The sequence below is a fragment of the Paroedura picta genome, chromosome 2 (genome assembly GCF_049243985.1).
Source record: "Paroedura picta isolate Pp20150507F chromosome 2, Ppicta_v3.0, whole genome shotgun sequence".
Classification (NCBI taxonomy): Eukaryota; Metazoa; Chordata; class Lepidosauria; order Squamata; family Gekkonidae; genus Paroedura; species Paroedura picta.
Genome location: NC_135370.1, coordinates 33784646 through 33798038, shown reverse-complemented (window position 1 = coordinate 33798038; position 13393 = coordinate 33784646). Strand labels below are relative to the sequence as shown.

The 13393-nt window shown below is 48.0% G+C and overlaps 2 protein-coding genes across 3 annotated transcripts in view; both read right to left on the bottom strand.

Annotated features, from left to right (window-relative positions):
• The window catches only part of ATF2 (activating transcription factor 2), a 54895-nt gene extending 53358 nt beyond the window's left edge, over positions 1-1537 (bottom strand). The window contains exon 1 of the mRNA XM_077319658.1: positions 1248-1537. The gene's annotated coding sequence lies outside the window, so the exon portion shown is untranslated. The remainder of the gene's footprint in view (positions 1-1247) is intronic.
• Positions 1538-6458: 4921 nt separating this feature from the next.
• ATP5MC3 (ATP synthase membrane subunit c locus 3) lies at positions 6459-12372 on the bottom strand. Of its 2 annotated transcripts, XM_077319656.1 has the most exons (5): positions 12196-12372; positions 11947-12075; positions 10180-10257; positions 9093-9289; positions 6459-6703 (listed from the first exon to the last, which is right to left on the bottom strand). In XM_077319656.1, the coding sequence occupies exons 2-5, from the start codon at positions 11986-11988 to the stop codon at positions 6589-6591; spliced, it is 432 nt and encodes a 143-aa protein (XP_077175771.1). In that variant the 5' UTR covers positions 11989-12075; positions 12196-12372; the 3' UTR covers positions 6459-6588. The 2 variants fall into 2 exon arrangements, with proteins under 2 accessions (XP_077175771.1, XP_077175770.1); XM_077319655.1 differs by lacking the exon at positions 12196-12372 and having other exon boundaries at positions 11947-12189.
• Between the last annotated feature and the right edge of the window lie 1021 nt (positions 12373-13393).

The window sequence follows — 13393 nt, the reverse complement described above, 5'->3', positions numbered from 1 at the left end:
TTACTGGTCTATAGCTAGTTGGATTGTACCTCCTTCTTACAAACTGGAACCACAACAGAAAAGGTCCATTCCAGAGGGCACCTGCCAGACACATTTATATGAGTAAACAGGTTAGCTAAACTATGTTAATGCTGGAAAATCTTAAACAAATCATGGGGGATAAAATTTTCACCTGGGGCTTTATTATTCCTAATTATAGAGACAAGGGATTTTATTTCACTGTCAGATACCGTGGGCCACTCAGGTGAGTTAGTTAATGGAATCATCACAAGGCATTTGACTATACTATCCTCATGGGTTTGATCATTAAATAGTTTAGAAAAGCGGTCTTCCCAGCAGTCCTGGTATATATAGGAATCTAGCGTATGGCTTTTATTTTGTTACTGACATGGCTACCGCTTTGCATTCATTCCATTCACTGTCCTCATTCATTGTACTACCCATACCCTTCTTCTAGGCCACTCCACTTCCTCTCTGTATTGGGAAGGGAGCCATTAAGGAAAAAATTCCCACGAGCCGTAGGAAGTTAAAGTAAATGGAGGGAAGGATGCTCATGCTAGTGCATTGTCCCCTCCCCACTCCACCCCCCCCCGCCCCCATTTTGGTCTATTTATATCCTACCCTTGCATTGCAAGCGTTACACAGGAAAGGAAGGAAAGCAGGGAAGTGATAATGGCTTTTTGCACTGTATCCCTGGTGGTGGGGATGCTCACCTCCTATCGCTCCCAACATGATAAAAGGGGGGGGGGGAATCCCCACAACTGTGGGGTATTTAGGTGAATGGAGAGGCAGGCAAGCGCCTTCCACCCTCTCAGTGATGTTTACACCGTAATAAATACAAAACGGTGTGGGGAAGCAAATTATCCCTTTATTCATACAGCAAGGGAGGGGAAGGCAAGCCTGGAATAAGGGGCGCTTCCCGCCTCCCTCCCCACAGCCCAGGGCTTGGGGGGACCCTGCCCTCCTCCGAGGGATGCTGGATGAGGAGGAGGAGGAGGAGGAGGCCCAAGGGCGGCGCGCGTTGGCACGGCCCAGCCAGGCTCGCTCTTCCGCCGGGGCGGATAACGGGGCTCCCCGCAGGCGGAAGCCCTTCCCGGGGCGGCGGGGAGGAGAAGCAGCCCCGAGGCGCCATGTTCTGCCCTCCGCCACCTCCCCCGGCCGGGCCCGCCTGTTTTGCACGCAGGCCGCGTCCCGGTCCAAGGCTCCGGCCACGCCCGACCCGCGCGAGGCGAAAGCGCCGGCCTTACCCGCCTCCGCGGACCGCAGGCGGAGGGAAGCGCAGTCAACAGACGCACGACCGCCGGCCGAACCGCACATTAAAGCCCAGGTCCTCCGCGGGCTTCCGTCACATCTCGCGGGAACTCCCTGACACCTCTCTCTCTTTCTCGTTCGCGGTTCCCTCGCATCTTCTCTCCCCCCCTCCCACCCCGGACGAAGGGGGAGACGCTGTCACGTGACGCGGAGGGAGCGAGGGGAAGGGACGCGGGGTTGGCGACGGCGACGTCCGCGAGGCGGGGCCATTGGCGGACTCGGGAGGGCCGGAAAGAGCCGAGCGGGCAGCGCGTCTCCGGAAAGAACCGAACAGCCCGCGCCTGCGCAAAGAGGCTTGCGGCGGCTGAATAGAAGAGAGAGGAATGGAATTCGAAAAGCGGCGCCTGCAAGGAAGAATTTCCATCCCCAGACATTGAGAGGGTGGCCACACTGTGGCTCCCCAGGTGGTCATGGAATATAATTGCCCTGAGCCCCTGTCTGCATTTGGTGGCAAAGGTTCACGGTAATTGTAGTCCGTGGCCAAATGGAGAGCCCCCTGCACTAGAATAGACGCATACTGGCAAGGGCTCACGGTAATTGTAGTCCATGGACGTCTGGAGAGCGACCCCTGCGCTAGAATCAATGCGCGCTCACAGGGATTGATAGGAATTGTAGTCCATGGAGATCTAGAGAGGCAGTTTGGCCATCCCTGCACGAGAATAAATGCAGGCTGGCAGAGGCTTAGGGTCACTAGTCCATGGACATCTGGTAATTCAGTGTAGACACCCCTGGTGTAAGGAGACTTGTTAGAGCAGCCCTCACTGACTGGATCAGCAACATCAAGATGTCCTATACCATATTGTTATATTGTTCTTAATTGTTCTGTTAAAACATATATTCAAATCAAAATGTTATTCTGTACTTCATTATGAAAATTTCAATGTAAACAACCTAATCAGGAGGGCTGTATAGAAATATAATAAATAGCTCTCAGATGCCCACAAACGGGGAGCAGAGATTGTGAACTTCATAGCCTGCACCACACCCAGATCTTGATTTTTCTTTACTAGTTAGCAACTGTTATTCAGAGGTATACTGCCTTAGCATACATACGCAGGCTTTGCTTACCAGTCATGGGTAGAGTTGCCAGGTTTCCCCCTCCCCCAGCCACTGGTGAGCCATGGAGGGTAGGGTTCCTAGATCCAGCTTGCGAAACTCCAGATTTGGGGGTGCAATTTGGGGGGTGGGGAGTACCTCTCTGGGGTACAATTCCAGAGTGCTCCCTCCCAAGCATCCATTTTTCTCATAGAACCTATCTCTGTAGCTGTAACTCTAGGGCAGGGGTAGTCAACCTGTGGTCCTCCAGATGTCCATGGACTACAATTCCCATGAGCCCCATGCCAGCATTTGCTGGCAGGGGCTCATGGGAATTGTAGTCCATGGACATCTGGAGGACCACAGGTTAACTACCCCTGCTCTAGGGGATCCCCAAGTCTCACCTAGTCACGAATGATGCTCTGCTGTGTTTTAACATGCATATGCAGCTTGTAATAACTGTGTACTAAATACTGAGTTTTTTCCTAGCAAATTTTTCATGCATCTATTCTTAGGGAACTAGTATGGCATAGTGCTTAGTGAAAGGCTAGTATTTGAAAGACCCAAGTTCTGCCACGAGACAGGAATATACACTCGGCCTAACCTACATGTTTTTGTGAGGATAAAATGAAGAACAATGTAAAGCAGTCTGGGTCTTCACCGGGGACCAAAGCAGAGTATAAATGGAACACCGTAAAAATGAGGAAAGACTAAGGTTCAGTCTTAGAACCTCTGCTTTTTGCAGATGGAAGGTTCTAGGTTCAATCCCTGGAACCTGCAGTTGAACAAGAATCAGGAAGTAGGGATGTGGAAAAAAAAACAGTCTGTCTGGGACCTGGAGAGCTGCTGCCAATCTGAGTAGACAATACTGACTTTTGGTGGACTTGACTCAGTGTAAGACAGCTTTATGTGTCTGCTTCAGAAACAAACATTAGAAGGATCCTGCTGCTTTGATGGATCTGTCATGAATCTGAGTACCCAAGTGATTTTATGTAGTCCACGGAGAGTGGTGGAATAGAAACTGAAATAAATTACTCAAAGCTCTAGTTTTACCATGGAATTCATATTCCCCTTATGTAGCAGACATACCTCTTTTACGTTGGGTGGTAAATCCAGAGTAGGCTTTCTAAACCAAGGTTTCCTGCAACTCTGGGGTTTCTTGGTGGCCCTGGAAGGGTTTCCCAAATGGGAGTTAATTGTTATGTTTTTAAAATTTGTTAAAACATTTATCAGATGATGATCATATATGGTCATGCCAATCCTCTCAAAATGGCCAATAATGGGCCTGGAGGGGCCCCGGGTGGGCATGTACACAGTTATGCTTCCCAACCATATTCTACACAATTGTGCCACCTCTGGGGCTTCTCGAAGCCTGAATGTTTCAGGGGATTTTCAACAGTAAAAAAAAAGTTGGAAAAGGCTGATCTAGAGAGAAGCTGTAGCACAGCAATATTGCACCCGCTTTACATGCAGATGGTCCCAAAGTCAATCATACGTCTTCAGTTAAAGAATCAGCTACTGCAGGAGCTACAGCTACTACACACACTGGCTCATGGGAATTGTAGTCCACAGTCAACTGGAGAGCCACAATTTGGCCACCCCTGAGATAGGAGGTGAGGTGAAAGACCCTGGAAGAGAACTGCCCACCTTTAAACAACACTGACTGTGTGATGCAATTTCATATGTGAACTGTTATTCAGAACAGATATACCTGTTTTTTCTTCTGCTGAACACTGTATACCAAATTTCAGGTATATTTTAAAGTGCCTACTTTAAAATTGCATGCATCACAGCATCTTACTTCTCTTGAAACACTTCAGCAGGGGTAGTAAAACTGTGGCCCTCCAACGCTGGTCCAACGCTGGCAGGGGCTCATGGGAATTGTAGTCCATGGACATCTGGAGGGCCGCAGTTTGACTACCCCTGGACTTCAGCATCTAATTAAACAGTCCTATCACATTAGAAGTACCAGGCCATTCAACAGTGCTTACCCTCTAGTATTTATTTCGTTTATATTCCCTATTTCACCCCACAATGAGAACACAAATGGGCATCCACCATTCCCCCTTCTTCCATATTATCCTCACAATCCTATAAAGTGCATTAGGCTTCATGAGGCTGGCTCATTCTATTTATTGTGCCCTTCCTGAGCTCTACCTTGTCCAACATTTTATAGCGTCATTACAGCTATAAGGCCAGTAATACTCTGGTATGGAATTCAGCACTGAGTTTAATGTCTGACCTGGAAATATCTGGTTTAGGGATTCAGACCCATTCGTTCCTCAGATCCTATCCAACTGGATGAGATTTACTTTCTAATTTGTATTTATTCTTATCCTGCCACTCTTTAGGGGCTTGTGGTGGCTTAAGAGATAGAAAAATCCCATAAAGCCCTCAAGAAAAATCATAAGATTGGTAACCAAATTGCATCTAACCCCTAATCAGACCAACCTAGGGGTAGGGTGTCCAGATATAACACCTAGCCTAAGGAGCCATACTGATCTTAGCCCTGCCCTCAATCAAAGACCCGGTGAAGAACTCCATTTTACAGAACAGGGCCCTTAGCTCTCCCAGAAGCTCATTCTACCAGGTCCTGGCTCTGGTCAAGGCCAGGCAGGGACTGCCAAAATATTAGCACCCACAAAGAGCCATGTAGGGGGGAAAAGAAGACAAGCAGTCCCTCGGATAAATATGGCTCATCCAGGATGCAACATTCCATTCATTAGTCTTCCTTGTAGGGCACTTCTTGTTAAGGTCTTGCCTACAATCCTGGGATCGAGAGAAACTGTACTATATTTTAAGTCGTAGAATCAGTAGTACTGTAAAAATTAAAACAGGATAGCCCTCGTTGGGCACAGAAACAGTAATGGTCAGGTAGCAATACCAGCCAAACTTATTTTAAGTAAATATGAATCAGTCTTCAGATTCTCCAATGTAGACAGCAAACCTCAAGGTTTTTTGTTTCCCTGTGAATTGTGCTGTAACACTAGACTCAAATCTGGCTGCGCTGTGGTTGGACACAAACTAAACTTACACATTTACCGCTTCTGTCCATTATTGGCACAAATTCAGTGCTATTTGGAGGATAGATGAAGCACTATGTTTTCATTGTTAGGCAGGCAGCATTCAAGAGATAAAAAACCATGATTGTAGGAAACATGAATTATTAAAAGAAAACTGTGCCACTAAGATAAGAGTACGCAAATGCCATTTCCAACAATCAAGACACTTCCCACAGCTCTGTAAGAGAGAGCTAGCACTGACCTTGTGTTGTGAAGGGAAGATTAGTTATGACTGAGAGAATAGCAGCTTTCCTAAATCCACTTAGGATCAAATGAGACAAATCTGTCTTTAAGAGAAGAACCACACAACCTGTTGGGCTCCCAGTTCAGATCGGGGATGTGCAAGTGGAGAGATTTTAACCCTTCTATACACACCGTTCTGATTTAAGCACAACACAGGACAGCCTTTCTCAAAAATTTCATCATTGAGAAACTCCCAAAACATTCTTCAGGCTTTGAGAAGCCCCAGAAGTGGTATGATTGTGCCGCATAAGTTGGAAAATAGGTGTGTACATACCCATCTGGGGCCCCTCCCCTTCCGAACCCCGGGGCCCATCATTGGCCATGCGGGGGTCAACATTACCATATATGGTCATATCATCTGAGAAATGTTCAACATATTTTTAAAATGTATTAAAATCAATTAACTCCCAATCATTTGGGAAACCCTTCTAGGGCCAATAAAAAACCCCAGTTTCATGAAACCCTAGTTGAGAAAGCTTGACATAAGCAATTATTAAGGGTTAAGTGGAGTGGGGGATGAGCTAAACTGAGAAGACTACTACCAAGAATATTATTTACAGCTTTGGGTGACAGACTTTGATTAAGCTAAGGTCTGCCTGCTCACAGTCAACTATCAGCAGCTACAATGCTGCTCCAGTAAAGTTTACCAACACAGGATTTTCCTGAACCAGGTACTGAACGTTTCCAAAAGCAAAATCAGGTCAGAATTTTCTGGAAGGACCAGCCATGCTCTACCTTTCAAGATGGGAGAAGGGGGAAAGAGCAAAAAGAAAGAAGCCCACAGTAAATTACAGGCTGCAGCCCGGGTTTAAACTCGTTACCATCTTTAATTAAACTGCTTTGGAAGTAGCATACGTTTTCATGATACACAATTTCCGAGCCCGAGTACACAGAATCACATTTGTAGTTCACTAATCCCAGAGAGACGCAGTTCTCTTCACATGGCGAACAGGATCAGGAAAGCCACCATCAGACAGAAGAGACCCATAGCTTCAGACAGGGCAAATCCCAAAATCGCGTACGAGAATAACTGCTGCTTCAGGGAAGGATTTCTACAACAGAAAGTCAGGTAGGAGCCATTTTAATGCATGAACAGGAAAAGGAAGCCATTCCGTTCTAGATGGATGCATCCATTTGGATGTTAGTTAACCATACAGGGAAGGGCTCAAGTCACCTTCAGTCATATAGCCCAACAATTATATGAAAAGTTAATCAGAAACGCCATGCAGGGTTGATCCCAAAGCGGTGATAATTTAACACAGGTCTGAACAAGATTACGATTGCAACACTCTGGGCTCCCTATGAAAATCAGGGAAACCCTGGAAAGTACATGGTAGCTATTTCACACTTCTGTTTGGTAGCTACAAGCAAGTATATGATGAAAGAATTAACTCTAAACCAACCTAAATCCAATCAGATTGGGGAAATAGGAGCTCATGGTTACACTTAAGATTCACATCCCACCTTTCCATTTACAAAGTACTCAAGGTGACTTACAAAATTTTTTTCCCTGTGGTCCTCCTACCCCTCCCTGAACTGGAACCATGTGGTTCCTAGTCAATTTTCTGATGCAGCACTTGTCTACAACTCCAGATTGAAATCCTTCCTGCAAATATCAGAAGATGCTTGAATGGCAAAACAGTGGCCCGAACAGTTTTTTTGTTAACTGAAAAAACAGAAAGATATCTTCGGACTGCCCCAAAATCTATGTTGGAGCAACTAGAGAACATGTATGGACAAAGGGGGAGGGGAAAGAGTTGAGACGGAGTGGAAAAGCTGATGAGATCCATCTCCTAGGTATTTCTAGTGCCACTGTTACTTAGGGCTACACTATGATCTATTTTTCTAAAACCGACTGTTCAAGATTGTACCAGGTACATTCATACTTGGATTCTGATTTGTGACTGAAACCTCAAGAGTTAAATCTATTAAGCTCTCCAAACTCCTCTTCTATACGGACGTTAATAAGATGTAGTTCATCTGTTACACCCATCAATTATTCTTGTTTGCACAGGGCATGGAGAACCTTCTCAAACAGAGGTCTTCCTTTACAGCATAAAGGAAAGCCTCAAAATCAGAAAAGATTTCCCCCTATAAGACTGGAAGAGTTTCTGTTGTAAAGACTGCAGGACAGAGCAAAAAAACATTTTAAAAATCCTTTTTGCCTTGATTTATACCCTTTTCTCCCAATGGAGACCCAAAGCAGCTGACATCATTCAGTACAGCCAATCGATTGCATCCAATCCGCTGTTCTGCTTTAGGAAAACAGGAGTGAGACCTTTTGACCACTATAAAGGCTAAAGTGGGGTTCACAGGACCAGGATGGACAAAAGCCAGGTAGCCACAATAAAGTCATTGGGGGGGGGGGGGACTGAGACTGAGCAAAAAGGTGTATGGATCCAACCCTATATCGTAATAGATGCAACAGAGTACTATACATTTCCTTTATGCAAGGCCCACTGTTTTGACACCTGTCTAGAGCTTAACAGGGCCATCCTAAGACCACTTTCCTTGAGAGCCAGTGCGGTGTAGTGTTCAAAGCACAGCAGACTCTCATCTGGAGAACTGGGTTTGATTCCCCACTCCTCTGCATGCAGCCAGCTAGGTGACCTCAGACTAGTCACAGTTCTCAGAGCTCTCTCAGCCCTACCTATTTCACAGGGTGTCTATTCTATTACCACAGGGGTGAGGAAGGGAAAGGAGTCTGTAAGTCACGTTAATGAAGTAAAAAGAGGGATGTAAAAGAGCTCAACCTTTTATTCTCGGTATATGCCCTAGAGAATAAAACAGGATGTTCTATGTAGAACTGTTTACGATTTATCATGCTTAATGGGAGAAGAATAAGGGACTCATCCCCAGGTAAGCAATTCCTGGATTCTTCTATGCCGAAGGTGGCCAAACTGGCTCTCCAGATTTCCATGGACTACAATTCCCATCAGCTCCTGTGAGCTGGCAGAGACTCTAGTTTGGCCAACCCTGTATAGAAGAGCTGGTTTTTATATGCTGCTTTTCTCTACCAGGAGGAGTCTTAAAGCAGCTTACAACCACTTTCTCTTTCCTCTCCCCATAACAGATACCCTGTGAGGTAGGTGAGGCTGGGGGAGCCCAAGGTCTCCCAGCTGGCTGCATGTGGGGGAGCAGGGAATCAAACCCAGCTCGCCAGATTAGAAGCCACCGCTCTTAACCACCACACCAAGCTGGCTCCCATCCCCAAGCGCCAATATCTGTAATTACTGACACTGAAGAGGCAAATACATGGAACTGCCATAGCGCTTGCATCGCTTCTTCCAGCTTTCTCTACCTAAACGCAGCAGAGGCAGCAGTGATGGGGTAATACTGGATCACAGGCCCCTTGTCATTACCACCAATTCAGTGCTTGCATACCTAGCACAGTACACTGCAACACCCAAATAGTAGAGACAGACATTGAGAACGGGTTACCTGGCATAACCTATGATTAGACTCCCAAAGACTGTTCCAATACCAGCACCAGAACCCGCCACTCCTACTGTGGCAGCACCAGCACCAATAAATTTGGCAGCCGTATCTATGTCCCTGCTGACTGCACTGGTTTGAAACTTCCGTAGTGCTAATTGGCTGCCGGTATCCTGAGGTCCAGGAAGGAAAGTCGTGTTGACCTTCAAAAAGAGAGAAGGGAGTTAAGGTTAGTGACCAGGGTTCCTGCAAGGCCACATGCTGTTGTGTTACGAAAGTCACAGGCATTCTACAAGAAAGAAGACAGCTCGGTTTGTCAACAGCAAAAGGATTTGGAATCACCCTATTTAATTTTCTTACAGGTATTAAGAAGAACACCTTGAAGAGCTGTCCAAAAGCACATTACATTCATAGACATGAAGTATATGTTAACTGCATGAATAACGTCACCATTTTTATCAGCTACAGGTTATCCGAGAGAAAGCGACCTGCACTGTGGTGGTCCTCACATTTTTTTCTACAGATTTTACAATTGGAAAACTGTAATTCTCTAGTTTTCAGGAAGCGTTCAAAAACAGCTTCCCGTCTAAAGAGCCTGGAGAAGTATATGAACTTAGGGGTTTGTTCCAGGACAATGAAACACCACCTAGGAATCAGCTATAAAAAGGTAAAGGTAAAGGTATCCCCTGTGCAAGCACCGGGTCATGTCTGACCCTTGGGGTGACGCCCTCTAGCGTTTTCATGGCAGACTCAATACGGGGTGGTTTGCCAGTGCCTTCCCCAGTCATGACCGTTTACCCCCCAGCAAGCTGGAATCAGCTATAAGTAGGGCCAAAGTCCCTTGGATGTAAACTAAATTAATATAATCAAGCTGATTGATCATCAGGCACAAGTCTAAATCTAATGTTATTTTAGGTACCTTACTGCAATAATAAGGGGAATCTGTACAGTTATCCCACCTCCCCACAATAGCTTTTCAACATAAAGCCTTCTCCGGTGCTAAAATTCAATATTTTGTTGTTCAACAAAGACAAGAACACACAAGCTCACCAGCCAGCTTAAGGATTGGAAGCTACAGAATTGTTTAAGGTACCTCGCCAGTCTTGCTTTCCGGCCTAGACAGCACCGAGGCAGAAATTGGTCTGTACAGGATTCTTGACCCCGCACGCATCTGAAGGAGGGAAAGCAAACCAAAGTATGACAATTCATACAATCTCCCAAGAACAGTGCTATACTCTAGAGCAGCCTTTTTCAACCTTCTGACCATGGAAGAGCCCCTGAAATAATTGTTCAGGCTTTGAGGAGCCCCGGAAGTGATGTCAGCTGGCCACACCTCCCAGAAGTGACATACCACTGGAAGTGACATCAGCACCTGTATTCAGGCAGGCTTGAGGAGGACTGAGGGGGCAGAGGCAGGAGGTGGTTTAAGGTGGGAGTAGATGTGCATGCTCCGCCCCCTCCCAGGCACAGAAACCATGAGAGAAATCACTCGTAGAAAGGGGAGAGGGAGCAATGGAAATAGCAAATTCTCTATGTTGTGGCCAAGTCCATTAAGATAGGAGGGGAAAGGCTGTGGTCCCCCCTCTGGGGCTCCCACAGACTCCTGGTTGGGAATCCCTGCTCTGAAGAGTAACAGGACAGTGTTTCCATTCACAGACTACAACCCTTGGTCCACAAAACCTATTGTAGGAACAAGACCCCCCCTCACACAGTTGCTAACAGGTCATTTTCACCTCTAGACAGCTTAACCACACAAGACATTGTTAATGTCAGCCTCAGTCTTTAAGACCTTCTGTCCCTGAAGTCTGACATTCCCTTTTGGCAGCTATGGGCTGATAAAAACTCTGGCCTTCTGTAGGGCAGCTCTAACTGCTTGTTCCCAAAGGAAGCAGCAAACACACTGTTCATAGGCATATTATGTTAAGGGAGGGGGGGAAGAATCATGCTTAAAACAAATTATAATGTTTTCTCACGCTTCTCTTTTCCTATAAGGGATCTGTAATAAGGAGCTGGGACACCAACCTTCACAGGTTGGTGTTAGGAAAATAAAACAGTCCCCTCTTTTGGGAAACATACAGACATTTTTAATTTCTCCACAAAGATGCCACGTTGGAGAGGGAAAGGACTAGACGTCTCAACAACCCTTACATGTTCCCTAACATTTCCTGCAGGCAAACACATTCCATACATCAGTGCTCTTCACACATTTTGTAAAACATGCACTGCCTCAGGCTCTTGTCAGAGGTATGTCGCAGCCCTTCAAGAACTCTGGGCCATTGTAGAAGAGGCCTCTCGGTGACCTTCAGACTATAACAGCCCCACAGCTCCTTTTGCAGGGAAGCACAGGAGGCCCCTCGACTGGCCACTGAAGGAAGCGACCTCAGGTCCCCGGAAGCCACTGGGGCCGCCGCCAAAGCCCACTGGGGCTGCCCCACCCGAGGGAAGCGCCTTCCGCAGAGCGCGCAGCAGAGCACCAAGCCAGGCCGCGCGCCGCCCAGCCTCACGCAGGCCCAATGAAATGAATGAGCGCGGGAGCCCGCGGCCTGCTCGTGTCCTTGGCTTGTCTGCGCGGCAGAGAAAGGTCACCGGAGGCTTTCCAACCCCGCGCCTCTTCCCGGGGCAGGAATCTCAGCCCTCGACCCGCACTCCATGGGCGCCGGGGCGAAGGCTCGGCGGAAGGGCCGGAAGCGCGAAGCATTTTGTGCACGCAGCACCTGGGGAGGGTGCAAAAGGCCCTTGCGGCAAAGCCACAACCCGCCTCCAGGAGAAGGCGCAGCCACGAAGAAGGAGCCCGGCCGCAAGAGGAAGCCATGCCCCCGTTGCAAGAAGGGGCGGCGGCTGCCCCAGAGCACCGACTCACCAATGCAGGCGAGCCGGCGGCGAGCTTGACGCAGGCGAACATGGTTGGAGCGGTTGCTGCTGGCTGCTGCCGGGCGGCTAACGGGGCGGCCGCGGAGCTGTGCGGATGCGGGCTGGGCCTCCTGGCGCGCTGCGGGGAGACAAAGGAGGAGAGCTCGAGGCGCTGCCCAGACGCCGCTCCCGGCCGCGGGGGGAAGGAGAGCGCGCCGATGGAGACGGATGCCCGGCAGCCCCCCGGCCTGCTACTTACCCGGCAGCGGTAGAGGTCGAAGGGACTGCGGGCTCTTCGCGCAGGCGCAGTGACGACGCTTTGTAGCGCCAGGGCCCGGATGCGGGAGGAGGCGGAGCCGGAGGAGCCCTGCCCAAGGTCACTGTGGAGCAAGCAAGTCTCTCGGTGGGACCGGAGCGGAGGGGCCTAGCAGCTAGGAGACGCGGGGGGGGGGGGGGGAGGATTGAGCAAGGCAGGAGAGACACAGCTTCAAAGGCTTTTAGGTCTCCCGATTGAGTTTTTGCAAAGCAATCAACTCTTGCATAGTGCAGGGGGTTGGACTAGATGACCCAGGAGGTCCCTTCCAACTCTGTTCTTTTTGACATGGATGACGTGCACTTGGGGAGGGGCTGCGGCGTAGCTTGGCACGCAGATGGTCCCGGGTTCAGTCCGTGGGACCTCTCTTTAAAAGGCCCTTCCAGCCCGTGGGACCTCTCTTTAAAAGGCCCTTCCAGCAAAGAGAGGTAGGCAATGCGGAGGTAGGCAAAGCGAAGGACTCCGGCCTGAGATGCCAGGGAGCTGCTGCCAGTCTGAGTAGGCAATACTGATTGTAACGAGCCACTGGTCTGGTTTCAGCGTTAGGCAAGCTTCGCATGTGTTTATGTGTACATTCACTTATAGTGGGATGCAGACATTCAACAGGGCAGCTTTATTTTTCTCTATCCACCCCTGTGGGAGATCTGCCTGTCACATAGCAGATCCAAGAGCCTTGCTGGGCTAAAGTGCCAATCTTGCAGCTGAATAGGTATGCAGAGGTGCCTCTGTGTCTTCTTCCTTTGGGCCCAGCCACTTATTTAATAGGAACACCCAGAAGAAGAAAAAAACACACATTTTGTATTATTACTAAATGCAATAGAGTGGATTTTCTCAACCAGGGTTTCGTGAAACTCCTAGTCCGGCCCGCCATCAAGGAACAGTTGCACATACAGCCATGTAGTTAATGGTTTAAAGATATACAGTTTATAATGCAACGTTCATAATATTATGAGTTCATACTTGCTAACAAATTCTTTGTACTATACCAGTATCACAATGGATTGTGTGAGCTGTGAATTCTTGTTGTAAAACCCCCTAAGCTGCACGGACAGGTGGTATAAAAATGTAATAAAAAAATAAAAAATAAAACATCACATTGGCTCCCCCCCCCCCCGCCCCCAAGAAAACCTCAATGGGGAAATAT

Excerpts from the sequence above, each read along its gene's own strand:
- ATP5MC3 (XM_077319656.1), bottom strand. The coding sequence starts at position 11,988 with ATGTTCGCCTGCGTCAAGCTCGCCGCCGGCTCGCCTGCATTG. Across the intron at positions 10,258-11,946 it reads CCGCCGGCTCGCCTGCATTG|ATGCGTGCGGGGTCAAGAAT; the intron begins GTGAGTCGGTGC and ends TCCCTCCTTCAG. Across the intron at positions 9,290-10,179 it reads CGGAAAGCAAGACTGGCGAG|GTCAACACGACTTTCCTTCC; the intron begins GTACCTTAAACA and ends CTCTTTTTGAAG.